Source organism: Mycetomoellerius zeteki, unplaced genomic scaffold (assembly GCF_001594055.1).
Source record: "Mycetomoellerius zeteki isolate Tzet28-1 unplaced genomic scaffold, Tzet1.0 scaffold85, whole genome shotgun sequence".
Taxonomy (NCBI): domain Eukaryota; kingdom Metazoa; phylum Arthropoda; class Insecta; order Hymenoptera; family Formicidae; genus Mycetomoellerius; species Mycetomoellerius zeteki.
The window spans coordinates 992736-1013336 of NW_017257883.1; the positions used below are offsets into that span (position 1 = coordinate 992736).

At 33.1% G+C, this 20601-nt stretch overlaps 1 protein-coding gene across 12 annotated transcripts in view; it reads left to right on the forward strand.

Moving 5' to 3' along the window:
• Positions 1–20601, forward strand: part of dnc (phosphodiesterase dunce) — a 212451-nt gene that overhangs the window by 129280 nt on the left and 62570 nt on the right. The window contains exons 1-2 of one of the 12 annotated variants that reach the window (XM_018459690.1): positions 5010–5121; positions 10286–10894. The exons of 9 other annotated variants lie outside the window; for them this stretch is intronic. In XM_018459690.1, coding sequence (XP_018315192.1) covers positions 10662–10894 — 233 coding nt within the window. In that variant the 5' untranslated portion in view covers positions 5010–5121; positions 10286–10661. Of the gene's footprint in view, positions 1–5009; positions 5122–10146; positions 10895–20601 lie in introns of those variants that run through there. 2 more of the 12 variants (XM_018459691.1, XM_018459689.1) reach the window with 2 other exon arrangements.

The window sequence follows — 20601 nt, forward strand, 5'->3', positions numbered from 1 at the left end:
ACGCTTTTCACTTGCATTTGCCGTGACGCATAAACGTCTACCGTCTTCCGGAGGAACTTGTATTATAATTTATATTTTATACAATGATAAAAAAGGGAAAAAAGAAAAGATTCTCACGGTTACCTGTAAATAGGATACACGCTTAAACAATTAGATTTTTACATGTCACGACATTATATCTTAATGAATTAACGTAAATAGAACTGTGGGATATTCCGATATTTTATTTTACATTTCTGAAGGTTATTAAATACTAGAAAGAATAATTTTGCTGAAATATCTAAAAATTTAGTTAGATGTAAATTTAAAAATGATTTTGTTAGACATCATAATCCTACTTAAAAATAATTATGTGGGAATGACGAATATAATGAGGAATGCTGCAAGAAATGTTAGCATTCTATAGTAACCAGCTTGTGTGTGGGCGTTCTATATAATTATATTAATAGTCCAACAAAATCATTTTTAAATCTGTATTTAGCTAAATTTTTAGATACTTTAAAACCACGTTTTTTCCTTGCAACAATTAATGACTCGCTGATAATTCCTCGTGATTGAAAATTTGCATTATCGAATAAATGGCGAATTGACGATTTAATTATTTAAGTTTTTCAATTGTTGCGAGTGAAAAGGCGAAATTATCGCTAAACTCCGCGTCCATGGATATTGCGTCTGACGGGCCTGAAATTAGATTTTCTGATAAACGCAGCGATTATTTCCGGCGTCATGACTTAATTACCGTTAACGACACTTCGTGGACACGCCTGTGTACATGCGATCATCTGTACCAACTTCAATTACCAACTTCGTTTACGATCGTACAGGAAACGATCCGGCTGTTTTTGAGACGTGCCGAAAGGCAGGATTGACATTGCGCTTACGAGAGTAAGCTGTTCCACCCCCGTGTGGAACGCTATAAAACTTCGTTACCACTCCGACAACGATATATAGAAATTTATGCTTCGCAATATATTCGCAATCGGCGAACTAATGCAACACATCCATTTAATTAAGACGCAAATTGGTCAGAATATTGCCAGAGTTACGCGAGAGCGATCCATCAAAGTCACGTGTTTCAATCCTGTGTATCTGGAGGGCGTCCAATTCAAACTTCTCAGATTCAATGAAAATAGTTGAATGCCTCATCTAAGCGATGAAATTAACTTTTGAGCGTTGCGCAAGCAATTTCATCCGATAATCCTTTAGAAAATCTGTTAGATCGTCCCAGATTTTGTTGGATTGTATTTGAAAAAAAAGTGACAAATTTACTCGCGAATGAAATTCCTCTATTCGTAGAAAAATTGACTGTATAATTGGTTGTATTGTGTCATGTGTGACCTAACCCGTGACCTAGCCGACGATATAAGCTAGACAGACTGAATGCGCTTAATTATTGTGTTCGTTAGTCTTCTACGTTGTTTCACGCGATCTCGGCGCGCCATAACAGAATTGTTTACTCGTACCACGAATAATTGTGTACGTGGAACTTCATCGCTCTAATTTTTTCATCCCATACAGCACATAATTTCAAGAGACGTTCTGAAGACATTCAGAGAACTTTCCTGAGTTCTAAAAATCTTCTAAGACATCCCTTGGATAAAGTATACTGTATATAGGATGGCATATTTCCTTTAAAATTCGCATTGGCAACAGTAAATATATTCTAGAGATCTGTTTTTTATGGTTGCACTAGTAATACATAGGAACTTAAAGTGAAATAGGTATATTTGATATTTGGCGAAAACGAGAAAAAAAGTTTTAATACATAATAACGCAGGAATAAAAAAAAAGACCTTTGTCTAGAAAATATTATTCTCTTTTTTCATGTTGTAAAATCACGTGAGAGAAACGAATATAAAGCTATATGTATAGTTACACATTCGCAATTACGGAAGTGATCGTTCTATAACCAGACGATTGTTTTCTTAAGTATTTTTTATTACGTAATCCGATGTAGGGCAGTTTTACGCAAAAAACATAGTACATACAGTGAGTGCAAAAATATTCGTACAGAGGAAATTTTTTTATAAAAGAATCCTTATTCGTAGAAAATAAACATTAATTAACAACTTTATACAATAAGTGTATTCTGTTCTAATATAAATAAAAGAGCTTCGCGTGTTTATGATTTTAGAAAAATTTCTCGACTGTACCAATTTTTTTGTGCAGTTTATAAGTAATACAATTTTTCATTTTATTTTTATAAGAAAGTATATTTTAATTATTACATGCCTTTTTAATTATTTAATTAAATATTTAACTAAATTTAATTATTACACGTCTTTTTAGGTAAAGTAATTTTGAAAAATATACAGTTTACTTTATTCTTTGTTAATGAGTTACTAATGTTTATTTTTAAAAATAAGATTTAAAAAAAAATATCTATTCTGTACAAATATTTTTTGCATTCACTGCATACGCAAAAAAATTATGTATGTACGATACCTGCCAACCGCAGATATCGTACAAATTTCCTAAAAAATCAATATTGACCAACGTATATCAAAAGTATAGATAGTATGTGTGACATTCTTTTTTTGCACAGATGAATTTATTTTCGTGTTTACGCAATACAGGTTGTAGCGAAGAAAAGAAAGAAAGAATACGTAATTTTTGAAAAATGCAAATAGTGCTTTAGCATATGTAAATTGCTTACGTAATTCGTTTATACTTTAAGATATATTTACAATGTACAAAATGTAAAAAAAACTCGACTTCCAATATATACTCTCTGTGGAAGTATGCAAAATATTTATCTTCTGCAACTACAAAAAAAGTGATTTGCAATTGTGAAAAAATTTCGTTTAGGTTGTTACATCTTTAACAACGGGCTCATACTTGTCAATAAATCTTGAAATCTTGTTTATATGATATGCGCTAAAAAGATCAAATATTCTTAAGTGAACTTCAACGACTTTGAGATCATTAATAAAGTATTTGTATACGCGAAGACACATTTGAACATGTTCGTAAACCTTTTTTTGTGCCAGAAAAAAAAACACGCGCTCGCTTTGCGGTGACTTGCATGATGCTCGACATACTTGTTACGCACGAATCATTTTACGATCTTGCAAGCAACAAAGATTGTGTAGAAAGATAAAAAAAATGTTTTTCTCCTAATGAAAAGAGCTTTGTTATTCAAATTTCCGTCATTAATTTTGGAATTTTAAGCACCATGAAACAACGTAGCAAAAGCAAAATACAGAGAACGTGATCGTGATCGTGAAATAGAAAGTGATCAAAGAAGAAGCTTTTGGAACTGTCAAAAATAATTGAGTCACCAAATTTGACAAGAAATCACAAACGCTCATCACGAGCTTTATGACTGCTTTTAATATAGTTGATAACTGTGTTAAAATTCATTGAATAGGTATCCGACGAACGTTTCTCTCTGTATGCAGATTGAGTCACAATTAAAACGGTCTGTTAGCTACGCATTGCGGTACTATGTAGTAATAATTACGTACGGCAAAATCCGCTGTAAATAGATGGAAATTATGCATTGGAATATAACATAAACATAAATTCAAGGTTGTTATTACAGAAGAAGTATTGCCATACTCTTGTTGTTTGGGGGCATTTTACTTTATAATCGTGAAATTATTTTCCGTGTTATTCTAAGGTTAAATATAATCATGTAATATTTTATTTTGAACAATAGGATAAGATGATATATTATAATTTATATGGTATACTTCTGAACGAAATAAGATTTGAATACAATTTTCAAGGTTCAAATTTAATTTTTTCCTGATTTTGATGATACTCTTTAGTACCCTATTTACAGACTGAGAAGTTGAGAACAGAGTTGTCAAACTTGAATCTCGAAATTATAGAGATTCAAATTTTGTTCAGAATTCTTGAAATTGTACCATCTTGTCCTATCTTGGAGATCTTATAACAGAGTCTGACCGCGAGCATTTTTTTCAAAATTTTCGTCATTAATTTATGTTATTAATCTTATAAAAAAGAAAGATATATTTTTTCCTGTATATATATATATATACATATATGTGTGTGTGTGTATATATATAATTTCATTTTAACATTTTTAATTTATATAGTCTCACTTCATAATTTTAATTAAGAGATTATAGAGTAAGATAGTACATACACAGAGAAAAAGTGTGTATCTTTCCGAGGGCGTAATTACTTAATGTAATCGTGGGACAAAGATCCCGAAATCATAAAATTCATATGAAATCTCTATGTATAATCCGATAATTACATATGTGACTACGAAAAATAATTGTGTAATATTATAATAAATAAATTATTTATTTTGCCAAATGATTTCATATACAGTGAAGAAAATTATTTGTCATCAGATGAAATCGTATGAAATCAAATTATGTTATGTAATCTGTAGGATAATATTTCAGCTAGTGATATCCTCGTATCTTTCTGTCATAAGATTTTGACAAAACCGTTCGCGTGGCCAGATTTTATTATAGGATCTTTGCCCTTATATCTAAATGAAAATGACATTCAAAGCATATTTTCGATTCCACGTGTGCACAAGTTGTCGACATTTAGACGCTTCTACCGAGGCAGAGATCAATTCTGAATTGATCGAAGATAGCTATGTAGAATACCCATGTAAAACATTCGTTACAATTTATCGGAAGTAACTTTCCATCTTCTCTACTTGATGAGTTTCCGCAGCCGTGTTCTGCAACTTTGTAACTCTATAGCTCCATAACTCTGTAATCGCAACCGTCACAGACGAACATACGTCAGCGGCGTCGCGGCGCGTAATCCACGCGACACATGCAGCCCTATCTCTATTCATCCGTCGTATCACCTGAGAGAACGGTGGCTCCATTCTCGTCACATACGGTTGCGAAGCGGAAGGAGCGAGCGGAGTGACGGGGGTGCCCCAGGTTGCGCAGTGCCGGCGCGCGCACGCTTCCCGCGCAAATCGTCGCCGTCGGGAAATCCCCCCCACCTCACCATCCCCCGTACCGCGAGGGAATCTCTGCGAAACCAGAACACCCCGGCCAGTTCGACATCGCGGCAAACACGAGGTGATCGACGGTGACATAAGATCGACTCTTTCACGCAGCTCTCGCTCATCGCGCGAAAGCACGAATTTCGCGCTGACTTGTGCAGTGAATGCGTGTAAGTCGCGCGTGTTTATCTTTTTTTTTCTGTATTTCTTTTCTTTTTCTTTCTCGCGCCGCCAAATTTCTCGGAAGTACTCCCCCGCGCGCGAATCGTTTCGCGAAAAGACGTTGACCACTGACTGCGCGCAAAATGATAAAGATCAAAACTCTCAAGCGAGAAAGAGAAGAAAATTTCTTGACGTGTTTTGTGCGAGACTCGAACGGCCGGCGAAGAGAGGGCTTCCTCGCGGGGATGTGCCGGCACGGCGGGAGATTCAGATAATTTTAGAATCTGCGTTGATCCTATAAACATTGGCAATGCGCGTCGCAATTTTTGCGTTTTTAGAGACGAACGTAGACATGTACGATTGCAAATCTGATAATTGAGTAACATTAAATCTAAAAATTAAAGTGAATTTGTTTTAACAAAGGTTATGAGGAGAAATTAATAGTTTTCAAAATATGATGAAAAAAGTTGGAATCTCTCTTTGCCTTTGACATAATCGCTTTAGCTCCATCTTTTGCAAAATGGAAAAGTTAATTCTGACGGTTATACTGGAAGAGATACATATAATTCATATAATGTTATGTAGTGAATATAATTCATATAAATATCAAGTTTTTAAATTAAGTTAAAAAACAGCGAAAACAAGTAAATTTTGTGAAAAACGAGGATATATTTTATAGTGTTTATCGTCATCGTTTAAGATTGCCTGCGTTTAACTTAATTGCTGCTTAACCACTTTCGTGATATCGACTCTTCATTATACGAATAATTAGGCACGTGATTAACGAAGAAAAAAATGTTACGGACTTTTTCGAATCGAAAGAAAAATATTCGCCTACGAGCGTAACTCGTCGCGAATGTCGAAAGTTCCAAATTATCCTTTGAAGTCCTTAACGAGATAGTTGAATATACAAACAAGTTGGAATTGCTAGGTCAATCGAGAACTGAGAGTGGTAATGCTATTTGTACGCGGACTGTACGCTGAGAAGAGAAATTCTGTCCGCACGGAAACGGCAACTTTTACTGATCAATCACAAAATTTGCGTTTAGTCTCCGTAAGATATTATATTGATTTAATGATAACTAATCTAACAGTTATTTGAAACTTGTTACCGCGAATTATATCGTAATAAAAATTCATCTGTTTTTCTGACGCGTAGCGTCTACTTGTCCGTGACGTATTTATCTTATCAATCATCTGTATCGCTTCAATTATAAGATATTCGACGTACTAAGATTAGAAGATATTACGCCATAATAAGAGTTATGACATAAAAGAGCTTGTTTCTGGAAATCTTGATTTCCATTCTTTTACTGTCCATGACGTATATTTTCTAACTGATAATGCTCTGATTATTATTGTAAGACATGCAATGTTCTGTTAAAACAAGAAAGACATTATACGTCGAGTGTTACGACGAAGTAAATCTTGCAATGTGTGTGATTTTCTGATAATATTCATCGCTAGAAGCTAATGAATAATCTGATAAGGGAATAAAAACTATAATTGGACTTGAACGATTATCATTAATGCAAAATGACGATAACGTTGTTATAATTGACTTGTTCGATGTCCTTTTGAGAGAATAAGAACAGCCGCACTCGATCCAAATGAAGCTGCAGAGCACTATTATGTAACAATGACGTTTATCGCGGAATTTTTCGCAGACGTATTTCGTTAGAATCTCAGTGAATCGTAATAAAGCTCCCCATTGTGTTAATCCGACGTGACACGATTTAGTATGGTTTTGTATTACATCATCGCTGATGTAACGCGGAGCTTTTGAAGTACTCGCAAATGAAGCGATCGCAACGACGTCGCGATCGCACAATTGCAAGCAACGGCCAATCACAGAAATATGGATTATGTATCATTTGTAGTGCGATAACAATATTGTGATCATTGTGAACGTTCTCCACTCAAGTCTGTCTTTACGAGCTTGTCATTAAACTATAAGTACCTCGAGAGCGTTATTACATTGTTATCTACAGTATGTTTACTGAGTTCTATAAATATTGTGCGGGAAATCTATCGAACTCTGTCTGACTGTTCTCATTTTGAAAGGAACATCTATCTTTTATGTTGCGCCCCAGATAAGATATCGAATGTCGATTTCTTCCCTATACGTTAGAGGCTTTCTGAAAAAAAAATTTCTTCACCGTATAATATATATGCTCGTTTGATTGGAAAAAATATGATCGCGTGTTAAGATTCGCCGGGTATTAGGATATTGGAAATACAATCACCGGCGAAATGTCAATTAAGTACGACATTATGACTTTTGGCTTCGGCCTCGCAAGAAGCTATTTATATTTATAGTTGTTTGACAATTAGAATGAGTCATATTTGAAAGAATTTTCCGGATATGGTTTGGTTCACCGAAACGCGAGTAATGAAAAATCGACATTAACTTCTTATCAAGGAACGAAATAAAATTCTTTACGTGGATCTTTCTTACGTAATTATAAGAATTCTATTGATATATTTCTTACTTGAAGTTTTTAGTTGATGTCTTAAATTTTGAGACTTGTACTGTTATGATCGTAGAAAATGTAAAAAATCAATAGCCTTATTAACCGTAGAACCAACCCAAATTTTGCGGTACATTCCAATTTTCGACTCTCCATAGAGATGTTTCGAAAGAACTCTAAACGGGGATTATTCTGATTTCTCTTGATTTATCATTTAAAGTAAATTAACATAAAATACGTTAGTATATTAAGGGTGTCTTTCATAGTCTCCGGTTAAGTTACTTGACAGTTAACTTGCAGTAGTAGGTTATTATTTGATTTTATTTATAAACAAATATTTTACTTACATAGTTATATGTATATATATATATTTATTTAATTTGATATATTAATATTATAAGATTGATTTTATATTTTTCTAATTCGTATCATGAAAAAAATCCCGATTTTTTTTATTATGTTCTGATATTTTAAGGTTGATATTCCGAAATTGGCTGATCAAGAATTGGGCATTCTATTTAGTCGTATCATATTAGATTATTCCGATCCTATTTAGATTACTCAATATATTATCGGTTTTACTCATAAGCTGATACTACGGTTATTTAAATCGCAAAGTATCTTTCGCAAAGTTAACTTTACATGACATTGACCTTATAAACCGACCTTTAAGCACAGTGACATTTGATAACGGGGAAAACGTTCGCCAAGTAAAAGCATTTGATCATTTCTTTTACGTTCTCCTTTTTAATTTCGTGTAAATTGGAATGTAAATATCACTATTGCATTGATAATGAAATACATGAAATAAGCGAAGCGTGCGAAATGGCATTTACTTAACGTTCTTTCGTTCGTTTTCGCATTATTTTCATTCAATTCAATCGATTCGCTATATACGTATAGAAAAAAAAACAAGTAACTCACGAATGCGTCGAATCGCTTTATAACTCGTAAAAGAAATGTGTTTGCGGTCGTTAGTGACACATTCGACTAAAGGAACGTTCTCGAGTGCCGGTTTTCCTTGGATAAATTTTTGCTCGAGGCTGGTATGCTAATTCATCCGCTAGAAGTTGTCGACGTCGTATAATCGTGCACGTTCAGCATCTTTCCGCCCGACCAATTTTCGCATCTCGTTCCTATTCGTCAATCCAACTCCGAAGGGAAAAAAAATAAACGCGAATTGAGACGTATTATCGCCGCAAAGAAGTTGATCGATTCTTTTATTGTTTAGCACGAGAACCATTTTCATAAATACGAAAATAACGTATTTAATTTTGTAAAAATAGAAGTAATTATCCAATTTTACTTTCAGTAGAAAGTGTGCAGATTTTTTATCGATTTTTTTTTTACGTCACATAAAACGCGATGCTTCTTCACGCGATATGATCTCCGTTAATCCGACTTCATTTACGGGAGTATTCCTCACAATTACTGTACTCTTAATCAAATGGTTCCGCCGTACCTGTTTACAACTTAACCTAGGGGAGTGCTTCAATTTATCGTTACCAGAATTAATTTTTGTAGATAAAGAGAGTATTCAGCCAATGATGGAAGGACCCGGTCTAATTAGTTTCATTTGGATAAGTTGGTACTTGGCCCGATTTATTGTCGCCTAGCACGGTTTATAAAGTGATCCCTCCATTGTTTCAGACGCGATATCGTTCAATAGTAGTTCAAGTAATAGCTAGTGCATCTCTTATCGTGGGACTTTATCGCCTATCGAACCGCGATCGGACGAAAGGAATCTCGTGTTTAGTAGAGGCGTATTTTAAGTTATACGAAATTTGATTAAAATTGCGAAACGATAAAATATTTTTTATAATTAAATAATAGATAAATATGAAAAGAAGAAGAAACTTCCAAATGCCTCTTGAAAATAATAATAATAAAGGGACAAGGCTAATGAGAATGCAGCGCAGTAATCAAAACGCAATTAATTTTGCAAATTGGATTTTAATATAAAGTTCGAAACGTTTTAATTTCGATTTATCTTGAAGTCATCTTTAGATGAATAATTTTCATATCTATTACGAATAATAAATAGGCGATGACGATAATTTCCCGTTACTTTTCGAGTTGCATTTTCATGCTGTACGCTCGCGTAGCTAACAATGCATGTCGATTACGATCGCTATTACGAAATCAACGGCACGATATTACTTAATATAACGGCCTTGAGTGTAATCTCTGCTTTAATCAGGAACTTTGCCTCGTATCGTGATTTATCTACATGAGGAGGTACAATAAAATAATATGTACATCAGTCACGTGTATCTCAATTCGGTCACACCGCTCAGATATTGATAATTATTACTACTCAATTACGCGAAATTAATTTCGGTTTGCGGCAACAACGGCGTTTAATAAAATATTTGTTTTATAAAGTAATCCAGCATATAGTTTCGCAAATGTTGGATGACGGATCGTATGTTACAAAAGATACACGTTTCTGCGCTGCTAATTTGCGCACAGTAAATGTCACGTAATTACGTAATTAAATTTAATCATTGCAAAATTACAGATAGCAAAATTTGCTCTTCGTTTGATCCTTTGTTGCGTCACGAACAGATCGATTTTAATCAGCAACAGTGAAATTGCACGTTTGTTCTCGCATCGCGAAATTTATTTTACGTCAAAGCGATTAAATGAATTGATATCATAACGCGCTTTTCTCGATACATTGCATGGTTCTAATTTGAAGTGTATTCGTGATCTTCCGACGAGTGAGCTGTGGTGATCGAATCGCATCTTCCAACGCCTCCTCCAGGTGATCCCTCCTCTCCGATCGGGTGAACCGGTCCGAGGATATTGAACAAAGAAGACGTGAACGCGGCCTTGCCCTTTCGAGGCAACCTCCATCGATCGACGACGTTTCATCCGTGTAAATATGCGTCCGTTCGGCCGATTACGTGGCATAGGAGCATGAGTCGCGTCTGCACATTATTGAAACGCGATGAAGAGACGTAGATCACGGGCGAATCGCAGCACAACGCGGTGAAGCGACTGAAGCGGAATCGCGATCGCGCGAATGGCGTAGAAAAGTGTTTGTGAACGACGATGAGGAACATATAACGGCAATGTCCGACTCCAGTGGTGGTTTGATAGAGTTCATCGGGGCGGCCGTCGGTAGCGATGTCTGCGGCGGCGGCGGCCTGAAGAGATGCGGGGGTGGCATGAGCTCGCCCGCCCTGAATGCCGGCAGCATCGGCGCGACAGGCGGACTTCCCAGGACCATGTCGACCTCCGCGTTGCGAGTTCGACCGCCCAGGAGAGCACTCTTCTGGGAGCAATGCTTCGACAAGAGAGACTTGTAAGTCCTCCTTACGATCGATGCTTTCAGCCTTTCTAGCCAATGGCGAGTTTTCAGACGTCGAAGAGGAAAAAGTTTGCTTCGTTGCCTCGATACAATTTCACGCGAGAAGATTCTCTAACTATGCGGATATCCCTGCTTAGATCTACTTCCACTATGGGTTTTACGATAAATCTACTTCCATGACGTATATTGATATATATTATGATATATATTTCTGTTGTATAAGAGCGATTTTGTTCAATTTTGTACATATTACACAATATGTTTCTCGTGGATATGTTACGTTGTATGTACGAACTGTTAGAGTCTCATACGATATTGGAACAAATATCCTGCGTTGCTATAGATTTCCTTAGTAACCTACATACAGGCGACCGTAGGTGCTTTATAAGTGTCCATCCATTCTTATGCCAGAATAGACGCTCCGGCAGAATAATTCTGGGGGACTAACGGTGGACAATAAAGATTGACATGTAACCCACTTCTTGACTGCAATAACATTTCTCGGAAAATGAATTGTTCATAAAGATATCCAACGAATGTATTACGAAATGCAATCTCGATATCTCGCAACGAGAAACATTCGAGAGATTACATTCAAAGTGCTGGATGACGTAAAACTTGAATATATGAGATATATCCACCGCTCGATTCGCAGACTGGATTATATCAAAGTTTGATAGAGTTGAAATTCTATCCCGGCACAATGAACAAAATAACGTACTTTCACGCAAAAAAATATTTTACTGAAATATCCAGTTAGAATTATAGCTGTTTTTTGTATCTGATAGAAAATTATATATTATACGCATAGAATTTATAGCACAAATCTAAATTCTATCTCTGTCATCTATATGATTAGATGCAATACATATCCAATATCGCAGTATCTGCTAGAAATTTGTCTATTCCAGCTATTTTTCGTACTTAGATAATTTTCGCTGTAACTGCAAGATCACTTTTTTCAGTGTTGAAAGAATTTGTCGCTGAAGCGAATCATGCAAGTCTATCAAATCTCGTTGGTACTTTAAATAAGCTGTTAAAAAAATATAACGATATAACGAATTAATATTAGCCAGCCAATGTCTTTTGAGATAATAATATTTATTTTAAAATATAAATTTTATTACTTCTCGAAATATTACACAGATAGATTGATTTTGTTGGAGCATCTAAAAATTTAGCTATAGATATGAAAATTATTTTGTTGGACCATCAAAATAATTAGCTAAATTTTTAGATATTTCAGCAAAATTGTTCTCTCCGCTTGTATATAAAAATTATTACATTGTTGTTGCACTAGGAAAAAAAATTTAGTGCCCCTCGCAAAACTATTTAGTTGAGGCATTTTTAATAATTTTGCAAAACAAATTTATATAAACAAAGTTTATACAACAATTGAGTTGCTTTTGCAAAATAATTTCTCTGCTTTGTAAATAACAAAAATATTTATATCAATGTTTATATCAATTAAATAATTTAATTCGCATAAAATTCGCATAAAATTTATTTTGTTCGATTCATTTTAATTAAAAATTTTTGTTCGGTATATTTTGACGAAATTTTTGTTGTTACAGCAAAATTTATTCATAGAATATAATTCATAGAACAAAACATTCCTAGTAATCGTAGGGTACTGCGGGGTAATTTGAATAATTTCAAACATTTTAAACAATTTCTCGAAAAAATAATTTTATCGTTACTTTGAATATGTAACAGGAAACTCACATATTTAACCTTTAGAGGGCCGGCATTTTTGCCTTGAATTTTTGAATTTTTTTAATGTAAAATTCATATATATATTGAATGTTTATGTTACGAAGAGTCGACGAGTTTTCCGCTGGCCACTATAGTGGCCAATCCGGTCCTCTAAAGGTTAAGGAATATTTACCCCAAATATAAAAAATTAATCTTTAAATCTTGAGTAATGCCATTATCCGATTTCCCCCTACAATTTTAATGAAGCTCAATTTTGTGGGGCAATTTGGATATCTTAAAGAATAATTTCTCGGGTAATTTGAATAACATTGAAAATGAACATTAAAATTACAACAAAAACCAAATTTTGTATTAAAATACTTCAACTCCATCACTTCAACATCCATAATTTGGTTCTGTTTACATACTTTCTACGTAGATTTCATAAAAACTTAAGAAAGTAGGATATATTCTTATAAACTGCAGTAACAACCGAAATTCTCTGTCTACCTTGCTTAATATAAAACTTTCCACACTCTTCCAGTTACACAGATATCTTTTCAAACCTACATGAATATATGTAGACTATAGTATCTTCTTTGCTACTAACCCCAAATATAAAACATAGCGTCTTAAATTTTTTGAAATTCTTGCAAACGCTTACTATTATCCAAATTTCCCCGCTATTCAAATTACCCCGCTGTACCCTATACTTCCTTAAGAAGTAGAACTTATCCTGCAATCTCTTTCTAGCGTCTCATACATTTTTTTATATCAAGTTTTCGATTACTGCGCAACAAAACGTTTTGGCAGACGTTCAAGGAAAAAGCCTGCGGAAATTCGTTCCAGTTTTATTAGGCCGCAGTATATCAATTTGGAATACCTTTAACGCGCCGTCCCATTCAGCAAATATAATACAAGCTAAATTTGATTAACGGACGTCGCGTCGAGGATAGACGCGCCTTTTGGAAAACGGCCAGTCGGTTGCCGGTACGGAATTTTGCGACCGTATGTGATGCTTGATTCACACACAAATACATGAAACATCATTTTATTGGCTGGTGTCCCAATCACGAGTATAGATAACGACGCACGGATCGTTATTCTTACAGAATTATCATTATTCCTGCTTGATTATCGGATGTTATTTGAGGATATATATGTATGTACATATATAGAACAATCTAGATTATATTTTGAGACCACGATTCCTAACGGGATTCTTATGTTAGATTACAACACAAGACACGATGATTATGTAAACGCGGTAGTTATGTTGAATCAATGCGTGAATTAATGAGAGCATTATGTATCAAAACGAGATCAAGGTAAAGATTTACGTCATTGTGAAAAAACATACGTTAGGATTTTGTGTAGTTTGGTGCTATACAAGTAAAGATTGGTCGTTTGTGTAAAAAATTTAATTTTGAATGACATAGTGGATCATCGCATCATCTCTAAAATACTTTTAAATAGCCGTGGTGTTTATTAATATATTGATTCTCTGTAATGTAAAATATTTATGAATAAACTTTGTCCACATAAACTTTATTTAAAAATAAAACGTTTTAAATCTGCGATTATAATTTTTTAGCGGAATTTATATTTAATCAAACTTTTTTTGAGCTCATGGATATTGGTTTCAAATTGATGACTGAATAAACTTTGAATGTTTATTTCAAAGTATTGGACATATTTATTCGAGCAAGTAAAACAGTAATGAAATATCAATTAATTTAGATAGGAAAAATATAATATTTTTAATGAAAAGTTTACTAATATTCGTCAAATATTATTCGACGACCATAAGGTTTTACTTTTTGATTTGAATTTGAATTCAACGTCTTGGACGTATTGTCTAATCTACTACACTGAAAAAATTTACTAAATTTTAATACATATTTCTTTGAATAGTATTATTGTAAATAAACATTTACTTACAGTGAATAAATATTTACTCAATAAAAAAGATAGTTAAATCAAATAAATGATTTTTGTGTCAAATAAATATATGTTTATAATAAATATTCACTTATTAACAAATATTTACTTAGAATCATCAGTAAATATTTGCTTAGAACTATTCAAACAAATATTTATTAAAATTCAGTATTTTTTTCAGTATGTGCTTAACGTTAGCATTTGAAAATTAGCAGTACACAGGATTGTTTGATTCGATTCGGAATTTTAAGGAAATTTTAACGAAAAATTTAACGGAATTAATTGCAAATGAGCCAAAATTTTTATTAAAACATATATGTATGATTTAACGTGCAATTTTATAAGAGAACGATATAAGTTTCTCCTTGAAAAGTAAGATTGGAAACTTTCAAGCTGAATATAATCAAGCGAAGTTTGTAAGCTGTATATTAGAAATTTATATGCTATGCTGCTTGTTATTTAGAATGAAAACGACGAAAGTTTCATGAACTCTCTTAACAGTACATTCATTAAATAATTTTCGCTTGATATTACGTACTTGGCACGTATAAATCTGCATTATGGCAGTCTCACATAATGCCAGTGGATCTAAATTCCTTGAAATTGCATCATTAATTTTTTTTCATCGCGAAACATCACGAATTTAATGAAATGTTGATCATATAGGCATGGTGTGCATTTTTATAATTGTTAAGCATACATTATTTTGTAATTATTTTGCATTGATATAGGCATTTGAATGATCGGAATTCAAATTTCTGTGGTTCACGACAGCACTGTCTGTCGGATAATTCAGTCAGATATTATTCAGCGAATATTGCGTTTCATATTCCGCTTGCTTGTCAGTTTGTCAGTTTGTCAGAACGGTTTGACGTTATCTGGCCTCAAAGCAGCACGATTATGTACGCTTTAACCTTGTCTGCATTCCAAAATCCATTTTTATACTTGCTTACGCAATCACAACATTTGGCTATCGGTTTCCTTTATTGTATTATCTGTCAACTATTGATTTACTATCAATTATACAGATGGATTCTCTCATAAATATATGTAGATCAATTGCCATATTCAAAATAATTTCATTACATTGTTACATCAGGTTCGTTTCGTGCAACAGTCTTCCATCCGTGATAATTAATTTATTATTTGGTATTAAATTGTCGGGCATACATTATCATACAAAATGAATATTCTGCAAAACAGAAAAGACATAACTCACACGGTAATTTATACGCGACGATAATTCTGTAGCATTCGAAATTATATATAACAAATATTTCTATTGATACTTTTTTGTTCCGTGCTTTTTTCATGCTTTCTTTAAATTTACATAATCACATTCTTGTATATAGCTTTAAAAGTTTCTGTAATCGAAGCGCGATAATTGATGCACAATATTCTTTTCTCATATTTTCTTCTAACAATCGAATCGGCCATATCGATTAGAGAAAATAATCATCGCCATCGTAATAACTATTTACCGCTTTGAAGCAGATAAAAGAAACCGTTGAATGGTTCGCACGCCACGGTCGCATGAAGAAAATACGGTTCCCACGGTGAAAGAGGAATGTTTTTCGCTGTATGTATTGACTGGGTTCACATTAAACGAGTATTTCTGCTATTTCAGTCGTATTACACAAAAAGCCGCCAGTAGGTATATTGAAACATCGGAAAAGACCGATGAAAGAAGCATTCAGTGATGATTAAACGATGTTATTCAGTGATTATAAAACTAATTAATATTTCATGTCATTAATTAAAAATTTGTTCAGTCAATAACATGGTATCGCTATAAATTGGTAGCATTGTTAAAATAATATTATTGTAAATGTTTAACATGTACACTAAATTATAAATATACAAAACTTGTTGCAAAATCGATTTTGATAACAATATTGAAGCAATAACAATATTGAAATTTGCAATTGAAAACAAAAGCATCCGGCTAATTATTCGTTCGAGTTCATTTTTAATTCGTACAATTTTTGAAAAGCAACGATTTTCCATCACATTTTTTTTCAAGAAAAAAATTAGTTTCCAAGCTATAAAAAAATTGATAATTACAAAAATTCAACAGAAACATAAAAACTTCAGATATGCTATTTCATGCTTCCTCTTTTATTCTATTTCTCCAAAAATCGGAAATGTGAATCGTATCGCCGGAGACGAGTTCAATAAAAGAGAAAACAATCAATAAAAAGCCGGATGTGAATACAAAGTAATGCTGCTGCAAGAAAAGTTTGTTGAATATAATAATTTTTACATAAAATTCCGAAATTTCGTTTCTAAAGAAAAAGAAAAGAAAAAGTAATGCCATCGTGCTCAGTATTGGAAATGTGATATTTTAGTCGAATTTTATTGCTTATTGTATACGTTTTATAAAGCAAGCAAAAAGAAAAACAGAGAGAAAAACAAATATGACTGTCTTCTTTATTTATGTTTTCTTTCGAATTTTACTGCATAAGGTTCTTGAAGTATTTCAAAGTTCATAGAAACTAGATTTCTTCTCTCGACAATTTAATAATAAAGGAAGTACGACTAAAGAATTACGATTAAATTACGAGTAAAAAATTCTCCACGAGAGAGAAACGTGGATCTCGAAAGCACGAGATACTCATTCTTCAAAGCATCTTGCACATACACGGCTGATGCTAGAATTCCAAATTTTGAGTTTTCAGTTGGACATGATTGCACGGTTATCCGCTCGCAATTTATCGGAATTTATTGCCGCTCGTGTCTGACTCGCGACGAGATGAAAAGTCGCTCGCTTGTCCAGGAATTCGTGGAACGTCGTTCTCATATATTTTTACGCTCGTCAGTTCTTTGGATGACTCTATTCGTGACACATATCGGAAACTCAGCGACTTCCATGTTTATCATTTGATGTTTAAAGGGAATTATGATGAGCGTTTTTAGGATACAGCATGACTGCCCTTTGCCAGTAGCACTGTTGAGAGTTTATTCGGGCAATTCACTTAAGTAGGTCGAGCTTGTTTATTTTCAGCTTATAATGTCAACCTTATAAAAGCATTCTTATATTGTAATGTAAACGTCGTAAACCGATGACATACGGCAGATATATGAAATTTAATCTTGTTCCTAAATCATTTTCCTCGTAATATTATCCTCAGATGTGTATGTTGCGCGATTATACGCTTTTCTTGGAAATGATGGCGGAAGGAAACGCGTCATGTATATTTTCGAAAAACCTATCTCTTTCCTCTCTGAAGTAGAATGAGTTATGACAATGTTGCCGCGCATACACCGGCATGTGTACGATGAGATGGAATTCTTTCATATAATCTACGAATCTTACCCGCGCAATGGATATTACAGTGATAACGTACTTCTTGATAAAATGTATTTTTGCGTATTTGAAATGTTGCGTTTTTGCTATCCTCACGTCAGAGAATCGACATAAGCTTCATTTTATACCACAATATTTTATTATCGCGAGAAGGAATAAAGAGAATGTTTTTCTTCTCTTTGACCACTCAATATTTTCTCTCATAGTCAGCAAAATATGATTAAATTGAAAAATTTCGTTTTCACTATGATGGAAATTTATTTCTCTTCTCACTACAGAAGAAGGATATATGCTTATGTTTATTTTCATTTCCGGAAACCGCATCGAAGAAAGCAAAAATGTTAATAAAGTGGAAACGATTTTAAATAATTTTCAGTGTTAATTTATTTAAAAAGTAAATTTATTTTATGAAACGTTATTAACTCTCTGTCGGCCATGTGGAATTTTGCTCTTTCCGTCAACAACCTGAATTTTTGAGCTTTAGTGTAGACTTTTATATACTACACACATACACACACACGCGCGCGCGCGCATGCACACTACTGTATAAAAATCTGAAAAAAAATTCTTGCACACTTTTGAAAGCTTTAATGAGTTTTTACTATCATAGAAGTCGGATTGTTTTTTGCTTATTTTTTACAAATTTAAATTTGCCAGAATTGACAATCAAAATATCGATTGTTCCTTCAAAGTCCAACTTAACTGGATAATTAAGTACTAAAATATCAGCTCAGACCGAAAAGACATTTTTATTTTACTTATGTAGTTATGCATTCATATATCAACCAAATAACATTTACTTTTGTTTAAATTTATTTAAATTGCTATTTAAACGACATGGGAAAACAGCATTTTTTATATATTAACGTTTGATAATCGTGATTATAGATTCTGGCGTTCAGTGATTGATATAAAATTGTTTTTTAAATAAATTAGTGCGGACGTAACAGAGAAGACCATCGGCATTTCCCGTAACTTATGACCTTTCTAATATTCATAGAGAATATATATAACTTGATTATTATACGTATATTATAATTATAAATTTACCTACATAATTCTATACGAAATGATTTCTATTAAAATTCTGTATCTTTTGATGTATAACGTATTAATTTATAATTCTCATCCCTATAAATTCGCGTGATATTTATCACAAAGATATTTCATCATATATTCAATTATAAGAATTCTTTTATAATATACAGCAAGTGCGAATAAATTCTTTAAATTTTGCACGATAATAATATAATATTATATATATATAATTAATCCACACATATTGTGTATCTTAATTTAATTAATTTAACCACGCGTATTTGTTGATACACTTCTCTTGATATACCATTTATTCTCACTTTCTTTGATTAATTGTAAGTATCTCGTATTACTACATACTTCATTTGATTTATGTAATTAATTAGGATTATACTCGTAATCCTTTAGCGCCTTCCGGAATTGTGCATATTTCAACATTATTAGTATAATAATCATTATTATTATCGTGACAGTGGTATATATATCGCTAATTATTATTGTTTGTATTAAGTAATGAGCTTTTGCATAGGCAGTTGCGTGATCCTCGTGACTGCGATTCGCGACGTTTAATTTTAGATCAAGATTCTTATCCGCACATTGCAACTAATATGATACCCAAGAACAGGAAATTATATTTAGGATATTATATATACCCAGAAGTAATTTAAAATAAATTTATTATAATTACATCATAATTTATTAATTTTTGATACTTACATATTTAGTACGGACGTATCGGATCTCTTGATTAATCGCAAGAATGCAATATTAATAATAAAGTACAACGTAAAGTATCGTAATATTATCTTTTATACAATTTTATCCAATTATAACTTAAACAAATTGAGATATTATATCCAGAAAAGTATTGAAGTACGAGTTTATAATTATCTGACGACTATAATTATATTAAGTTAATTGCGTACACGTTTATGCGCGATCTTTTGACAAACTGCCAGAATGCGATAATAATAAAGTTCTCTGCAATAGTCATCTTTATATAATTATCTCATTATAACATAAATAAATTAAAAGCAGATTTCGAGCTACAATATAATGTCAGAGTGTTCGCGTTATTATTATCTATTTCATTTTTTAGTAGTACAATTTATTCACTATTCTTGACGTCGAACAAGCAACGTTGATTAGTAATTATTTAATGGCAATGTTTACATTATTTTCGAGATTCTCGTTGCAAAAGTCATTCGCGATAATTTTACTGGAAGATGAAACGGATAATTGCCAAAATTATTCAGTTCCCACGATATTATTCTCAAGGGAATAACGTAATTTTCTCTCACAGAAGAGATGGGAGAAAAGCAAAGGATGAATAATGATTGCTGATTACCGTACTATCGCGAGTTCTCCTCACGTACGTCATACACAATTTTCAGGAAATATATTTCCTTTACTGGGGCACGATGTACGCAGGAAACATCGTTACGGAAATGAAAAGGAAGTGCGCGAACTAAATCTAGAGCGATATCGTTCTTGGCTTTTTTTCCAAGTAATGATCGATTGCGACACATGTAGCAGTTTTTTAAAGGGTGCTTTTCAGCGAAAAGTAAAATTAATCGTAACAGATGAAATAGTGCAGATCTTGGAGTCCCTATTTTGAAGTCCCAAACTTACACACAGTTTTTATCGATTACCCAAAAAACACATAAAAATCAATAAATATCAAAACTTTATTTTGATTCTTAACGTCAAAAAACAGTCA